This window comes from Zasmidium cellare (assembly GCF_010093935.1).
Source record: "Zasmidium cellare ATCC 36951 unplaced genomic scaffold M409scaffold_19, whole genome shotgun sequence".
In the NCBI taxonomy this organism is placed as follows: Eukaryota; Fungi; Ascomycota; class Dothideomycetes; order Mycosphaerellales; family Mycosphaerellaceae; genus Zasmidium; species Zasmidium cellare.
The window spans coordinates 140,115-156,181 of record NW_022986963.1 but is presented as its reverse complement, the minus strand read 5'-3'; the positions used below and the strand labels follow the sequence as shown (position 1 = coordinate 156,181).

At 55.2% G+C, this 16,067-nt stretch overlaps 7 protein-coding genes across 7 annotated transcripts; 3 read left to right on the top strand and 4 right to left on the bottom strand.

Annotated features, from left to right (window-relative positions):
• Positions 1-113: 113 nt before the first annotated feature.
• Positions 114-782, top strand: M409DRAFT_23382 (uncharacterized protein; the record flags this gene model as incomplete). The annotated part of the gene is made up of 2 exons (XM_033806770.1): positions 114-453; positions 502-782. 2 exons carry the CDS (start codon positions 114-116, stop codon positions 780-782), a joined length of 621 nt encoding a protein of 206 aa, XP_033667082.1.
• An 820-nt stretch (positions 783-1,602) lies between these two features.
• Positions 1,603-3,760, top strand: M409DRAFT_23381 (uncharacterized protein; the record flags this gene model as incomplete). The annotated part of the gene is made up of 2 exons (XM_033806769.1): positions 1,603-1,627; positions 1,683-3,760. The coding sequence occupies 2 exons, from the start codon at positions 1,603-1,605 to the stop codon at positions 3,758-3,760; spliced, it is 2,103 nt and encodes a 700-aa protein (XP_033667081.1).
• Positions 3,761-4,138: 378 nt separating this feature from the next.
• Positions 4,139-5,002, bottom strand: M409DRAFT_55059 (uncharacterized protein; the record flags this gene model as incomplete). The annotated part of the gene is made up of 1 exon (XM_033812900.1): positions 4,139-5,002. One exon carries the CDS (start codon positions 5,000-5,002, stop codon positions 4,139-4,141), a length of 864 nt encoding a protein of 287 aa, XP_033667080.1.
• Positions 5,003-6,737: 1,735 nt separating this feature from the next.
• Positions 6,738-7,325, bottom strand: M409DRAFT_23379 (uncharacterized protein; the record flags this gene model as incomplete). The annotated part of the gene is made up of 1 exon (XM_033806768.1): positions 6,738-7,325. One exon carries the CDS (start codon positions 7,323-7,325, stop codon positions 6,738-6,740), a length of 588 nt encoding a protein of 195 aa, XP_033667079.1.
• A 418-nt stretch (positions 7,326-7,743) lies between these two features.
• On the bottom strand, positions 7,744-10,802 carry M409DRAFT_23378 (uncharacterized protein; the record flags this gene model as incomplete). The annotated part of the gene is made up of 3 exons (XM_033806767.1): positions 7,744-10,138; positions 10,202-10,613; positions 10,688-10,802. 3 exons carry the CDS (start codon positions 10,800-10,802, stop codon positions 7,744-7,746), a joined length of 2,922 nt encoding a protein of 973 aa, XP_033667078.1.
• A 713-nt stretch (positions 10,803-11,515) lies between these two features.
• Positions 11,516-14,059, top strand: M409DRAFT_55056 (uncharacterized protein; the record flags this gene model as incomplete). The annotated part of the gene is made up of 2 exons (XM_033812899.1): positions 11,516-11,685; positions 11,734-14,059. The coding sequence occupies 2 exons, from the start codon at positions 11,516-11,518 to the stop codon at positions 14,057-14,059; spliced, it is 2,496 nt and encodes an 831-aa protein (XP_033667077.1).
• Positions 14,060-14,697: 638 nt separating this feature from the next.
• On the bottom strand, positions 14,698-15,992 carry M409DRAFT_66689 (uncharacterized protein; the record flags this gene model as incomplete). Its single annotated transcript, XM_033817048.1, has 2 exons — positions 14,698-14,706; positions 15,120-15,992. The coding sequence occupies 2 exons, from the start codon at positions 15,990-15,992 to the stop codon at positions 14,698-14,700; spliced, it is 882 nt and encodes a 293-aa protein (XP_033667076.1).
• Positions 15,993-16,067: the final 75 nt, after the last annotated feature.

Here is a 16,067-nt window from a genome sequence, read left to right as displayed (position 1 = left end):
TATGGTACGCCGTAGAGATCGGTAAATCCTGCCGAAATCTCAGGGCAGATCGCTCGCGCATGTGAACGTCGGCATCATAGACTACTCTTCTTCCTCTTCCCAACCACAACAAAATGGCAGACGATACGCGACAACAGTCTCAAGCTCCTAAAACCACCCCCGAGGATCTCTCACGCGAGGCGTTGACTGTCAATCCCGAGAATAAGGCCTTCACTGGCACCCAATGGCAAGGCGGAAAGCAGATACCGTATAAGCCAAACGAGAATGCGAATCTCATGGCGGGAGGAACGCAGCATACTGCGGGTGGAAAAGAGCCGGAGGTCACATTCATGAACGCGTTACAAGTTGGGCAGCCCATTACAGAGCTACACAAGCGGCCTTGCGTACGAGATGCGCTTTTGACTGGGATGGGTGCTGGCTTTGCGTTAGGAGGTGGACGGTTGATATTTGGAGGTTCGTCAAGTAGGACTGAAGAATATATCGGTGGCTAACGCGTCACAGCGACGATTATGAAGGCCTGTAATCTGGCTGTGGGATCATTTTGTGTCGGCGCGGCTGTCAATTACCAATACTGCCTGTACAAGAGGCAGGCAGAGAAAGAGGGGATGATACGTGCCGTAGAAATTTTGAACAAAAAAGATATGGAGAAGAAGGCGAGAGAGCAGCGGAAAGAGAGTCAGCGACAGGAGCTGCGAGAGGCGAAGGAGAAAGAGCAGGATGCTCAGTATGCAGCTCTCAAGGAGAAGGACAGCGGAGGGAAGTCTTGGTGGAAAGTGTGGTGATGGGGATGGAAATACTCGACTCGACTGTAAGATACGGACACGATGCATTGTACATGAAACGGCCCACCTATTCAATCTTCGAGAGAATGTGGAGTCTCGGAGCGAGTGGACGCCGTACGAATTCCGCGGATTCATGTATTGGCGAACACGTAAGATCCAAAGCAGGAATCATCCTATGGCTATTGGAAACTGCATGATTGGTTTGCATGTGATGTATTACGGATTTCAGCTGCTGTGGCTGGCCAATGGTCTGCAGAATTTTCCAAGTCACAGGATGAGCTTTCCAGTTTTTCATGATTCTTTCTGGTCGTCTCCCACCTCGATACCAGACAATAGAAGATCACTCCCGTTCTATTCTATTCAATTTTAGAACGGTCTCGCCGAAGATTGACCAGGCTGCTCGTTAAGGTTAACGTTGACCCGTGCCGGTTGGCACTAGCGACGGACCGGGCTGCACCTGACTTGGCAGTGTGTGGCTGACGTGTGGCCGTGAACGACAGCATTTCTCGAACTTCGCTTCTGCGCACTGCTTCTTCTCTCTCTTCTCCCCCAAGGCACTCACTCGCCTCTCGCCCTGCGCTCTCAGCTGACTGCTCGTGTCAAGCCTTCACTGAGGTGGATTTAACTATTCAACTCAGTCACCAGCGATCAGCCATCTGCCTGGCTCCCATCCCGATCCAGTCTCCAACCAGCGCAACAAAGAGCAAGCAAAGCCGACGACACGTCCGACGTCGACTCCTGTACCTGACACACCGCACCATTCTTCCTCGAAAGGGTTTCCTTGCATCTTCTGCCCAGCACTGTCGTCCTTCTGGCAGACATGGCGCAGCCTACGCAAGTCGCATGTGAGTAACACCTTGTACGACAATAATAGCAAGCCCGTTGGCTAACGGCATTCAGACCGCACCTCGAAGCACATTGGTATTCTCGATGCTGCGCCCGTTTACGAGCAGCTTCCGGGCTTCCAGCGGCCTGAAGGCAACCTGCGTTGCTGCGTGTACTCCTCCGATGGTCGCTTCTTCGCATGGGCCTCGCCCGAGAACGTGACTGTGGTCGATGCCTCTGTCGGCCACGTGGTCACGACATTGCCAGCTGAAAATGTGTACGAGCTGGGTTTCTCGCCTGCGGGAACGTTCATCATAACATGGCAGCGGCCATCCAAAGATGAGGAGGGCAATGCCACCAAGAACCTCAAGGTCTGGCGCACCATCGACGACAACGCCGGCGAGGACGGTGAGAGAGCTGTGGTTGGAAAGTTCGTGCAGAAGAGCCAGACTGGCTGGAATCTGCAATACACCACAGACGAGCAGTACTGTGCTCGCTGTGTCACCAACGAAGTCCAGTTCTACGAAAGCAAGGATCTGGGCACAGTCTGGAACAAGCTCCGTGTTGAGGGTGTGACCGACTTTGCACTTTCTCGAGGCAAGACACATTCAGTTGCTGTTTTTGTGCCAGAGCGCAAAGGTCAACCTGCCGCTGTCAAGGTGTTTAAGGTGCCCCAATTCGACTCGGCAGTCTCTCAAAAGACTTTTTTCAAGGGCGACAAGGTGCAGCTCAAGTGGAACGAAGAAGGCACAAGCGTGATTGTTCTGGCACAGACCGAAGTCGACAAGAGCAACAAGAGCTATTACGGCGAGACTAACATGTACATCTTGAGTGCCAACGGTGGCTTCGATTCTCGCATCCAGCTGGACAAAGAGGGTCCCATTCACGACGTGACTTGGTCGCCCAACTCGAAGGAGTTTGGTGTCGTGTACGGCTACATGCCTGCGAAGACGACGATCTTCAACCAAAGAGCTATCGCCCAGCACAGCTTCAGCCTGGGCCCGAGGAATACCATTTTGTTCTCCCCACATGGTCGTTTTGTCTTGGTGGCTGGCTTTGGAAACTTGGCAGGCCAGATGGACATCTACGATTTGGAGAAGAACTACGAAAAGGTGTGCACGATCGAGGCAAGCAATGCATCGATCTGCGAGTGGAGCCCCGACGGCAAGCATATTCTTACCGCTACTACAAGCCCTCGCTTGCGTGTGGACAACGGTATTCGTATCTGGCATGTTGGAGGAGGGTTGATGTACAACGAGGAGATGCACGAGTTGTATCATGTCATCTGGCGGCCTCAGTCGGCCACGCAACACCCCGTGGAGGATCCCTTGCACCCTGTGCCAACGCCGCACGCCTCTGCTTTGGATTATCTCAGCAAACGCAAGACTCCCTCGAAGCCTGCAGGCGCCTACCGACCACCTGGCGCACGTGGTGCTGCCACACCACTCTCGTTCAAGCGCGAAGATGAGGGAGGCGCTGCCTTTGTGAGAGAGCTGATGTCCGGCAAGGAACCCGAGACTAACGGTTTCGCTCATCGTCCCAAGCGACGTGAAGTCCCTGGCGCTGAAGCTGTCGACCCAAAGCTGCCGCCAGGTGCTGCGCCTGGCGGAGGTGTTAGTCTCACTGCTGATGGCGACGAAGGTCTTAGCAAAGCTGCGTTGAAGAACAAGAAGAAGCGTGAAGCAAAGAAGGCCAAAGATGCCGAGGCGAAGGCAGCTGGTCTGACAGCACCCAACGGCGATGCCAATCCGGAGAAGAGCCCCGAGCGCAAGGATCGACCTCGTAGCCGCTCCAACACCAACAAGGGCGGCAATCAAGGTTCACGTCCGCAGTCCAGGAGACGTGAGGGTAGTCGTCAGCGCGGTCCGCCATTGAACACGCAGCTTAAGCAGCAACCCGCGAACGGCACCCCTACCGGGCCTGCTGGAGGCGCAGCGAACCAAACCGCCCCGGACTTGACAGTCACTTCGCCAGGAGCAGGATCGCCGCATGAGAAGAAGATTAGGTCTCTCCTGAAGAAGCTGCGGGCGATTGATGACTTGAAGATGCGACAGGCTGGTGGTGAGAAGCTGGAGGGAACTCAAGTCCTTAAGATCGGCACCGAGGAGGGCGTGCGAAAGGAGCTGAACGCGCTCGGCTACACTGGCGATTGAGAAAGCCAAAGAGAATACAATGAGCGCTGTGAGATAGACCGATTGTAGCAACAATCCAAAAAGCCAAATCATCAACGACACGAGTCGCGTCTCAATTCATAGGTATGTCCAACTGATTACCATGACGTCGAAATAAAGTATGTCGATCTTGCCGTCCAGCGCCTCGATGCTCCACTTTGCTAGGAATCCACCAAGCAAAACAATCATCAGGTCCAGCCCTCTAACTACCAATTTGTCCAATATCTCCAAAATCAAAAGGGATATCACAGGTCGAATCTAATCGCAACGCTTGCCAATCCAACATCAAACGCTCGCCCAATCTTAATACCACGAGTCATCGCACCCTTCGATTCCACGTCTTTTCTCATCACTTCTTCATCACCCTCCCCCTCTTTCCTCCTCGGATATAGCTCCCTTCTCACCACCCGCCAGCTTCGTCGTCCCCATGTACGCCGTCCTCTCCAACCCGGCTTTGACCCCATCGCTGACTTTCCGGTCTGCGATTCTCCTCGAAATCCGCTCCTGCCATCGCGATCCCTCGGCGGCCGAGTACGTCGTGGACGTGGAGGAGGACGGGATCGTTTCGTTCGAGACTTTCGGAGGAGCTTCTACGGCCTCTGTGGGCTCCGCTGCGGTGGTTGGGTCGACCGTCGCCGTCCCGGAATCGTGTTTCTTCGACGATGTAGAAGCTTCCGACGTCGACGTCTCCTCCCCTCTCCCACTCGAACTCCTCGAGAGCGCATCCAACGGCGAGAGGAAGAAATCTGTTCCTGGGCCAACCGGTGGTCCGGCCGGTAGTGGTTTATCGGGGATATTATGCAGCGGATGAGCGAGTTGTCGAGCCTGCTGCTTGGATAAATGCGCCGGGTCGCTGAACCCCGTCGACGCGGTCGATATCGGAGCCCATTTGTCCAACGGCTGTGGGGTGGAGAGGCGGCTTTGTTTCCTTTTGGACACGGCGGTGGCTTTTCTGCTGGACTCGGCTGTGTCTGAAGTGGAATCGAAGTCTTCGTAGAAGAGCTGTTCGACTTTGGAGCCTAGGGGGAGGGTCAGGGCGCGGTCGCGGACGAGCTTTTTCGCGGTTTCGGAGGTGGAGGGCGTGTTGCCCATTTTCCTTCGTTTCGTGGCTAGCAAGTATATGGGCGCGTTATTACTGACTTCGACAGATATACAGCCCGTTGTTCGGATGTCCTTCAGCAACAACGACAACAACACATCCACTGGTCTCTTTACTTGGGTCATGCGCTCGAAAAAGAACACCTACCACTCAGCCCTCACCATGGCCCCCGTCCAAAACGACGACATCGCAATCACTGTGGGAGATAGAGTGTCGTTGGCGTCCCCCATGCCCCATGGCCTCACGTCGGAAATTCGGTAGTTGGGACGAGGATCATGCTAGATCACCACCTAGGCTCATACCAATCGACGGGGCAAGAGCTATTTAAAGCGCGACGACCGTGTGGAGATTTGATCGAAGCCCCAACTCCAACAAGCTGTCATCGCTTGGTTCGGCTTGCTTGTCTGTGTTGCTTGTTGCTGGTGTGTCTGGATATATCGCCCACGTGGATGACGGAGGTATCATTTCGAAGGAGAGGGTTTGCCCTGAGCATGATCAAGGGTCTCCTTGAACGAATACGTTCGTGGATGGGCGTTTACGTGAGATCGGATATGTGCTTGGTCTTCGTATCTTGTCTCTGTTCTTGCCAATGCCATTATATCTGTGGACGAGGAGCGACAGAGCTGGGAGGTCTTCGACGATCAAGATGGAAAGGTACGGTAGCTTTCAGTGCTAGTCGCTCCAGTTTCCACGAGCAAGCAGCCCAAGCCCTTGACTTTACCTCCCGAGGACCTCGCGTTCACCACTTGTCTTACTATTCTATCGGATCTTCATACTGAATCTCCTCTCCACGAACGAAGATCGAACGCCTTTGGGCAGATGGGCAAGGCTGTACAGTGCGTCTGACATGGACATGACTTCGCGTGAGGCACAGCATTTACACATTGACTGTTCCCTCGGTCCAGAGACAGTTCGACATCCTCTTGTGTACTTCCTGGGTTAGAGTCATTGCACTTGATAGTGTACTCGTCCCTGTAAAGATCCTCCTCTGGAGTAATAAGTGAAGTCGCAAACCAGATATTCATGGTCGAGCACGAGTTCCAAAGGAGACAGCATGTGCACCACTACAAGACGCAGTCCCGAGGCTTCTCCACCCGCCCGTGCCTCAGAAAGTCCTCCTCTACCCTCCGACATCAAAACAGAGCACGCAAAAGCCTACATCGAAGAACGAACCCGCCAATCCGTCGCGGCCATCAACGCCCGAGACTTCTCCCCCTCCCACCCAGGCTGGACAGCCTACACCTCGCCCTTCAGCTGCGGCTCCATCTCGCGCTACTAGCCCAACTCGCCCCTCAACCTCAGCACGCACACGCACAACACCTCCGTCGCGGCCATGCTGGACGTCGTGCGGCACTTCACCGGGGCGAATCCCGAATATCGCTTTTGGCTGCGTGGAGATGTTGACGGTGGTGGATGAGAAGGGTCGCTTTGCGGAGAGTTATGTCACCATGGAGGATGTGGGCGTGCCCGCTGGGACGGTGAAGCAGATTGTGGCGAAGAGGGTTTGGAGGTGGTTGGAGGGGGTGTGGAGGTGTGTGGATTATCGGTTGATTGCGGGTTTGGATGGGCTTGCTGGGTTGGATGGGGGTGTTGTTGAGGAGTAAGAAGGGGTGGCGTTGAGGTGCGGTGCGTTGGGGATGTCTGTTTTGAGCATTTTGGCAGTTCTTAAGGAAGAGATTGGATTCCCACGAGGGGCGGTCCACTATGTGACTCCAACATAGCATCGAAGCGAGATGTCCTGCACCAAAGTCGATATTCGAAGTCATTAATCATTTCCAAGTCATCTTTCCCGACGTGGCAACATCCTACTTCCCCCCTTTCGCGAACGCCAACGCCAACGCCATCCTCAAGAACCCACTACTAACCCACCCTCTCAACCTCCAACCCCAACCCCCTCCCAGGCAACGCATGCTCCTCCTCCACCGTCCGCCTAACCCTCTCCAACTTCCTCTCCAAACTCGGCTCCTCAAACTTCCTCTCCTTCCACATCTTCCCCTCCCCAACATCCCCCAATACATCCCTCTCCCTCTCCCTCTCCCTCACCGACCCAGCCCTCTCAAACCCCCTCCCCCTCCCCAACCTCTCAAACTCAGACCTCTGAACTCTACACTCCAACCCCCCATTCACATTCCCATCCCGATCTAGCTGGGAGTCTTCATCATCGTCGCCTTCATATCCCTCCGTCATTCCGGTTTCATTACGATTAACACTGACATGTGATGTCTGAAACGTGGCGAATGAGAATTCCTGCGCGTCCGAGTCGAAGGAGCCTTGGCGCCAGCCGGCGACGTAGCCCTGGAAGGCGGGTTCTTTGACGGCGTAGGGGTTGGTTTTGGGGGGTTTGTTGGTGGTTTCTTGGGGTGGGGATTGTTGTTGCTGGGGTTGAGTTTGGGAGTGGTGGGAGTGCAGGAGGAAAGCAGGCGTGGAGGTCGTGAGGGTGTTGCCCATGATTTCCCGTTATTTCTTGCCGTGCGTGCAGGCCCGCGTGTGATGTCGTCGTGGGTGTATTGCTAGTCAGGTTTGTGATAGATCGTCGACTAGGTGTCTCTTAGTGCAAAATGTGGAAAAGGAAAATCGGAGTAACGCGAAACGAAGAGACAATACGACTCTGATAAAAGGAAAGAAAACCCACGTTTGACTCGATGCACGCCGCAAGGTCCAAACTCGCGTACCTGCGTAATGTTTCGCCTCAGGAGGACGGGGAATGGCAAAGTTCCGACCCCACGGACATGAAGGATCATGCCGGATGTGCTGAAACGTTATACAGCTGCCTTGCTGCTCGAGATCGATCGCGGTGCGAGTGCGAGAATAGAAGCAGATAGTGGGATACGAAAAGATAAGGGGATGATGTTCAATGCGTTTGGCTTTAGCTGTGACGTACGGACTTGTGCTTTGCCGGTAGCCCTGGCGCATGCCGCACTGTAGGAGGGGACTCGCTATCATCGTTTCGAGGTACAGGGCGCTCCCACTTCGTCCAAGTCCACTCACCCGTCTCCCAAAACACTTTGTCATCAATGTACGTCTGCACTTCTTCATCGCTCGGCCACCCTCCCCACTCTTCAACGTCCTCGACAATTTCCCGAACAGCTGCAATGTCTTCTGCCTCCGCCGGGCTTCTCGCCCGCGCAAGAAGTGAAGCCGCCTCAGTTGAATGCTCAGCGTATTCAAACTGGGCGGCGTCGTTGGGGTCTGGTTCTAGCGTGGCATCACGGATCCAGCTTCGCTCCAGAAACACTCTCAATGCTACAACTGCTCTCCGCGCCATCTCTTCTCCGCGCCGATCTCGTTCTGATCGCTCCAGAAGCTCCGACCGATACTCCCTCATCCAGCGCACGGTGGCGTGCAATCCCTTGTAGTCGCCAAGCCAGCCAAGAGCACGGATGTAGGCGTGCAGAGACGCTGGATCAGGAACGGCGAGCAGCTTCGGTAGCTCCTCTGGCGAGTCTGTGTGATGGGCAGATTCCTCCTCCGCGTCCTCGACGTTAGGCGTCTGCATCTTTAAACCCTTCTCTTCTCCCGTCCAAGATGTGAATTGACATCTGAGCCATTCACGGTATGCTCTGCTCTCCCGCGCGAGGGTCTCCGCTTCGCGCAAAAGTAGTTTGAATCCGAACTTTTCGTCGAGCGGTGATTCCAAACGGGCCGCACGCTGCAACACCTTCCACGATGCTGTGACCGCGTTTTGAACGCAGCGACAGAGGGCCCAGAAGCCTTTTGTGGTGACATCGATATTTTGCTCTTCTTGAAGGTGAGCGATGTGCTGCACTAGCCGCAGAGCATTCATCGCTCCCTTGTAGCGGTCCAGGTGTTCGGGAAGAGCTTGAGATCTTTGAAGTCGGTCTGTGGAAGCCGAGGCGGGCTCGATCGCGCTGCTCAAGCCTACAAGTGTGTGTGCATTGGATGCTGTGAACTGTTGGAGGATCTCACCCCAAAGCCAGGGGTCTGTAGGAGGCCTAATGTGTAAGAGCTTGAGAGCGTTCACGACGGGATTGTCGTGGTTGAAACGATAGTCAGGAAGCACAGCAAGTTCAGTATCAGTCGTATCTGCTGATTGTTCGTGTGACTGCAACTTGGATAATGAAGACCGTGGAAACCGCGTCCAAAGTTTCACTGTCGCTGCGTAAATAGAAGACGGGACCTTGAGAACGTCTTCCGAGCGAGAAAGCGAGATGACAGAATCAAGCTCTGGATACTTCGAGCGCGCACGCCGAAGACGCTCCAATCCCTCGTCGAGCGTGGTGGCATGCTCGACGACAAAAGCCAAGCATCGATCTTGCAGGTCAATGCCAGCGTTCTGTAGCGTGCGATAGAACTCTGTGACTGTTGGCGGAGCTGTTCTTGTATATGTTTCAAGGTGCGTCGAAGGTGGAAGAGGCCGAATCTCGCGCGTGTCGCCCGGGAGCAGAGGCCAGCGGCGCATCGTCTTGGCAGACTCGTCTCTCCCGATAACTGTGCTCATCCTTTGTCGTCGCTGCTCTTCGTGCAGCTTGGAGAAGGTCGCTAGGTAGACATCTTGATCTGGTGGCAGTTTCTCATCTTCCCAAGCGAGGTAGCAGGCCCAAGCTTCTTGAATCGTTCTCGTACTCAGGATTCGGGCAGCCCACGGCTCGTGGGTCATTCTGATCTTGCTGGAAAGCATCATGCCTGGAGAAGACAACAGGGAGCGCATTTGAATGGTTGGCGTTTGGTCAATGTCCCAGCCAGTGAAGACTTCAGCGAGCTTCTCCCAATAGAAAGGCCGATATCCAGCTTCGCGCATACGTGCAAGAGTTGCACCAGCGCGGGATATGCCATGTTCAGGACCGAGTTCGCTGTCCATGGCTGTACGGTCAACCTTCCAAGGTGGCCACGATAGCGACTTGAGCTCGGCCCACTGGCGTTCTTGGGTGGTCTTCCGCTGGCGTAGCTGAATGCGGATCACGCCACGATACCCCTGCCTGTTGATATACAAAGATGGCCGGCAATCAGCCATGTACTGCAAGACCAACATGACAGCTGACTCTTGGTAGGCGACATCTTTGAACGGGTGTTCGGCCGTGGAGAGCGATATCAAATTGATCAATTTGTTCAAAAGATGTGTGATCTTGGCCAACTCTGATTTCGGAAAAGCTCCCTCTTTAAGCTGGCGTGACTGGAGGTGTTGGAGCACGATGTTGGTAATCGTGCTCATGGATTGAGGCCAGACGTCTCGAGCGTGTCGAAGTAGACGCATGACGGCGATGAAGACGACTGAGGTGAAGTCATCGGGCATGTCCTTCATCCTGTAGTCGAGTATGGTCCGGGTACATGAAACCAACAGACGCAATGCTCGCCCGCTTACATACTCTTTTCGAAGTGTGTACAGAAGCACCCAGACAGGGACTGTTTTGGGACCACAAGATTCCAACTGCGCAGATAGAATGTTGGCTGCGGCCAAAGCATCCTTCTCAGAGATGATACGTGCCCACGAAGCGACATCTTCAAGAGTATACCCGCGGTGCTGGAGGAATTGCTGCTCTTCCGCCGTCAGGGCAATGTGACCGTCCGAGAAAGCATCTCGCACCGCATTACGTCGAATGTAGGGCGCCGTCAATTGCTGTAGAGACAGCGGACATAGGCGGTTGCGCTTGGATCGTTGTGCATTGAATTGTCTTTTCCGCCTGTTGCTGTACTCGGACCAAAGACGAGAGCTTCTGGGATTGACGTAGGAGAGATTGATCTTCGAAGGGCGATGCTTTGCAGCGGCAGCTCTGTTGCCTGTGTCGTTTAAGACTTCGGTCAGGGCGTCGTTGGGGACTGCTCGGAGTCTCTTGAGCCTCCTCTGTGAATACGTTCTGGGTTGTATGCTTGGCTGGGGCGAGGGCGTCGCGTGGGGTTCATATTGTTCATTTGCCGCAGCGGCTTGCGAGTGCCGCGAAGGAGTATGGGAGAAGCTGCGTGTGCCATGGTGGATCGCGGTGCTTCGAGGCCTGAGGTCAAGATTCGGGAGATGTCGATTCGAACGTGGGACGGGCGCAGAGGACAGATTGGCGAGCACTGCACGAAGCTGCCTGCCTAGAGGCGTCAATGCTCCATGCTGCATGCATCCACCAGGTCCAGGTCGAAAGGTGGTGATGTTGGTGCAGAGATGGGACTACTGAGGCGCGTGCGAGCAGACGTGAAAGGTCAGACAGGCTAGCTGGAAGTCGAGCCGGCGGCCAGCAAGGAGTCCAACACGCAATCAACGTAGTAATCATTGTCTCAGAACTGCATTGGACTTGTTTTGCTCTGGTCGTCGCCATCTACAGTGCCGACTCTACTCATCAATAATCAATTCCCTCAGTCAATTGATTTGGTGGAAGAAGAGAGACATCGCCCAGACCTGCTGACTACACAGCGGGACCAGCCATCCTCCAATCCGCCGCCGACTGCAGCAGCAGAATCAGAGAATCACTTGTTCTCACCACCGACCACTCGCCTCCCACACCACCGCTCCGCCCTCTCTCCGTGCTGGCTGAATAGAATCGACGAGTCCTGGCTTTTGCGACGGTCACGTGTTCCCCCGACCCACGTGAGCCGTCGTGCTGGTGCCGGCGCAGACTTGGTGGTGAACTCGCGCATTGCCAACTCCTACACGTCTCCCAGCGCGCGACCCCAGCTCGCTGCTCTGCCCACCCACTATGGCCTCCACCGCCAACGACACCCCTCCCTCGCCGCACACCACCGACGCCGACAGCCCCGTCGCCGACCTCAAGCGAAAGCGCGAAGACCAGCCCGACCTGCCTGCGCCGCCGTTATCAGCATCGCGCACCACCAAGCTCCAAAAAGACATCCTCCACGTTTTGGAGAGGTATGCACATTTATACTTAGTCTATGCCACAGCTATTGACCCTTCCAGCCATGATACGCAACCCTCATTCCTCAAACACTCTTTCGCCAGCCCTACGCCCGCCGAACCCGCCACGAAAAAGCCCAAACTCTCAGGACCCAACGACAAGACGACAATCGCGTCCAAGCTGAGCAGTGCCAGTTACTCCTCCTTACGACAAATCAAGATCGACGCCCATGTTGTCGCTGACGAGATCGTATCTTCGATACGCACTAGCGCCAGCGAGCGGGAGGGTAACAGCAGTGGCCGGCCTTCAGCTGAAGAGCTTAAGCAGATCTACAGAATACAGTCTCTGGAAGATTACGTCGAGAAGCTGGCGGATGAAGAGATTGAGTATGTGGAAGCGCATGAGCGGAAACACGCAGAGGTCAAGGGAGAGAGTGGCTTGACGAATGGACATACTGAGGACGCAAAGTCGCAACCCGCCGGCAATGGCGCAGGCACTGTGCTCACCCTCTTTGGAAATGCCCCCACCCCAAAGCAGCTTTTCTCTTCCATGCAAAATGCACCGGCAGGACGCAAGGGCGCCGTCGTCAAGTCAGAACTGCCAGTAGAGGAGATGAGCCTGCCGACCGGAATCACGGCGACCAAGATCCTGCCGATGCCAGCAGATGACAGCAAGAAAGCGCCGACATTCGAAGAGACGTTCGCACCTCCATACAGTCTACCTACCCTCCAGCCTCCCAAAGCCCACAAGAGACCTTCTACTCGCGATCTCACCGTCACTTGGGAGTTCAAGGATCCTGTGCAACGGAACAACAAGCGAGGTGGCTACACTGTACAGAGTCTGACAGTCGGAAATTGGCTTGGTTATGGTCGTAAGGAAGGCGGGGATGCAGACTCGACTCGGGAAAAGCGCAAGCAGCGAGACCGTGCGTTAAGCAGCAGCGCAGGAGAGGCTGAACGTCTCGACAAGGCGTCCTTGGAGGAATCACTAGCCAAGGAGGAGGAAGCGCTATTTCGACGAGCGTACTCTAGTTATGCGCCTACCTGCGACAACTCCAACGCCATCATTCCAGAAGAGACCAAGAATGTAGTTTGGTGGCATAAGGTCGGAAGCAAGCGGTACAACGACACCTTTGCCATCGACCCTGCGCTGCTGGATCAGAACGAAATGCCCACGATACCCATGCAGACAGTCGAAGAAGTGAAACCTGAAGATGAGAATTTCGACAAGATCCTGGAGGACCTCGACGAACTTGACAACGTCGAGGTCCCTCCAGAGACCGCCAAGTCCAAGACAGAGGTCGAGCAGGTCTTGCGCCAGGTTTCCGAGCTGATCGAGACTCTTGCCTCCCACCAGCGCATCCGCAACGCCACCCTCGCATCGTCTACCCCTGTGGCCCGAACACCCATCAGTCCAGCACCTATCGCCGCCTCGAAGATCGGCAAGCCAGATGAACCATCGGAAGAGGAGGTGGCCACCTACAACAGCCTCACCCGTGAGCTTGCGTACCTCATTCTCAAACTACCACCATACGCAGTTGCCAAGCTCGATGGTGATCAGCTGGCAGACTTGGGTGTCAGCAAACTCATCACCCTTCAACCACAAAACATTAAAGGTGTTATGGAGGAAGATCATGTCACCCGACAAGCCAAGATGTCCGCAATCGCCACTGCCTCATCGATTGCAACTCTTGCCCGACCGAATTCGTCTGCTGGCCAGCACTACAACACAACTGCCCAGCGTACTCCTGCAATCGGCCAAGCGGCAAACACCCGCTATGGGCAGTCGTACGGGCCTAGGACGCCCGCCACACAGCCCGCCTTCAATCGCCAAACAAGCAATCCATCATATGGTACCCCTGCAGCCACAGCACCTCGACCTACTTACGGACAACCCAACCAATACGCCCGTCCTGGCGCAACTGCAGCAGGATACGGTCAGGCGAATGGTCAGCAGTACTACCAACGCCCTCAACAAACACCAGGTGGATATGGCAACTACAGCCAAGGCTTTCAGCAGACACCGGGCACGCAACAGCGTTTCGGCCCACAGCAGGCTCAGCAGCAGCGCGCGGCGAATGCTGTCGCGTACCAGACTAACCCAGCACAGCAACAGCTCAACCGCACGGCGTCTCCAGCAAAGGCGGCTGGCCATCCAGCCGTTTCCATGGCGCCACAGGGGCAGAGGCCATTGTACGCTGCGCAACCTCAGCAACCCGGATCAGGCCGAGCCACACCCACCAACTACCCATCCCAACCACATACGCCGATCAATGGCTACTCACGACCACCTCCACCCGGCATCGCGCCCAGGCCGGCAAGCTCGACACCGCAACCGCCGCAACCCACCCAAATGCCCGCGATGGCACAAACGAACGGAACTTCGTGAGTAATAAAAACCAATCGATCTGGACGAGCTTCGTCGAATCCGACCTACAAATACCTTGCCCAACCGACCGATCATTATTAACGCGAGATATCTCTATGACAGGCAACACGTGTTCGCCCTGGCATCGCTATATGGCGGCACGGCGGGGTTGTTTGGCGGAGGTGCAGTGCAGTCGCCGCCACGACCGAGGGAACCAGACCCGTGGAGATGCCCGTACTGCGGTGGGATGGAACAAGGAAGCGTGTCGCTCACGGCACATCACTGCAGGGACTTGACGTGCAGATTCTGCTCGAGGGCCTATACGTACGAGGCGCCGTTTAGGAAGCACGTCCACGCCTGTATGGGGCCCATCTGAGGGGTGATGAAGAGTGGAGATGCTGTCGCATTCGAAGGGATGTTGTTGGACAAGTGGTTCGCGGAGGATTGATTTGAAAAGAATAGGCTGCTGCCCACGGGGCAGCAACAGATATCAAAGATGTTTTACGTTTCTCACTGCTGCTGATGCCATTTTCCTCATTACCCCGTCACCCTGACTCGATTATAGGTGCATGGCATCATATCTGAACACTGTGCTGAGTTTCGCATGTATCCAGGACACAGCGCGCATAATCTACCTATCTATAAAAATCCTTCTTACACTACCTCTTCTGATAAGAGGCGGTCCAGTAGTGATAGAAGGCAGGCTGGCCACAGAATTCCTGAGCGCCTTAGCCTCGCCCTTATACTGGCGCGTGCCCTCCCTCGAGTCTTCGGATTTGAGTCCAGCAACCAAACCGAAACAGGCTCATACTGCGGGCCAATTGTAAAGGCGCCTCGTTGTTCATACTTGTATCATTGGAAGCAAGAGATGTTTTCTCATACATCAGACCGCGACTGTAGCAGGCTTCAGATTCCCACTGCCATTGACACGACCATTCGTCTCCCCTTCTCGATCATGCGTCTTCGACGGCGCTCTGTCGTAATGTTTCGTGAAATCATACTCGATACTGGAGATTTTCTGCAGAAGGCATCGAAAGTCAGTCAAGTCAAGGACATCAGAGACGAGGAAGGCTGGGCATACCAATAAAAACTCCTTCAACTTCTCCTTACACGGATCCTGGTTCAACTCCTTAATGATGCCGAAGAACTTGTCCGTCTCCAACACCGTCCACGGATCCGTCTGGCTGACCCGTTCGAGGTTCTTCACGCTGCGAGCATCGACGTACTTGAGGAAAATCTCCCGCCGCACATCGGCGTACGTTTGCAGGATGTCTTCGCCGGCCTGGCCCGTATGGTATCCTATCAGACAATCGGCCAGTCCACCGACGTCGAGACACGCTGTCATACAGCCGTATCCTCCCATCGGGTTGACCACGTGACTCGAATCAGCTGCCAGGAGGATTCTCCCTACCTTGAAGGAGGGCACGCAGCGGTTGTGGATGTTGTACATGTTCGTCTGCTCGATCCGGTACTCGTCCGGGTCTGGGTGGCCCGGTAACATCGCCTTGAAATGCCATGCTCTCCGGGCGAGGTACTCGTCATCCGTGAGACCAACGGCCGAATCGCCATACGTCACGCGCCAGAGCCCTCCGTGGCCGCGTCTGGCAATGAGGCCCCAGTGGTCCTTGTCGATCATGTAGTTCCCACCGTCCCAGCCGTGTTTCTCGAAGCCATCGTAAAAGACGTTCTGCACGACGAAGCGGCAGTCCCAAGTTTTGCCGGGCCATTCTTTTCCAAAGAGGCTTCGACGGACGGCGGAGCTGGCGCCGTCGCAGCCGACGACGTAGTCTGCTGATATCCTCTCCTTTCGGGCCTCTTGCCCGATCTCGACGTCTACCCAAGCCTGGTTTTCGTCCTGTCCTGTCCCTACGACTTTGTGCTCGAATCTCACTTCGATCAGGCCCTTGCCCTCTGTACCCTCCGGTCCGAAACGTTCCAGGCAATGTCGATACATGATCTGAATGATGATCCCCAATTGCAACACCGTCATGCGATCCTCTTCATCTTCTACAACGCTCATATCAATCTC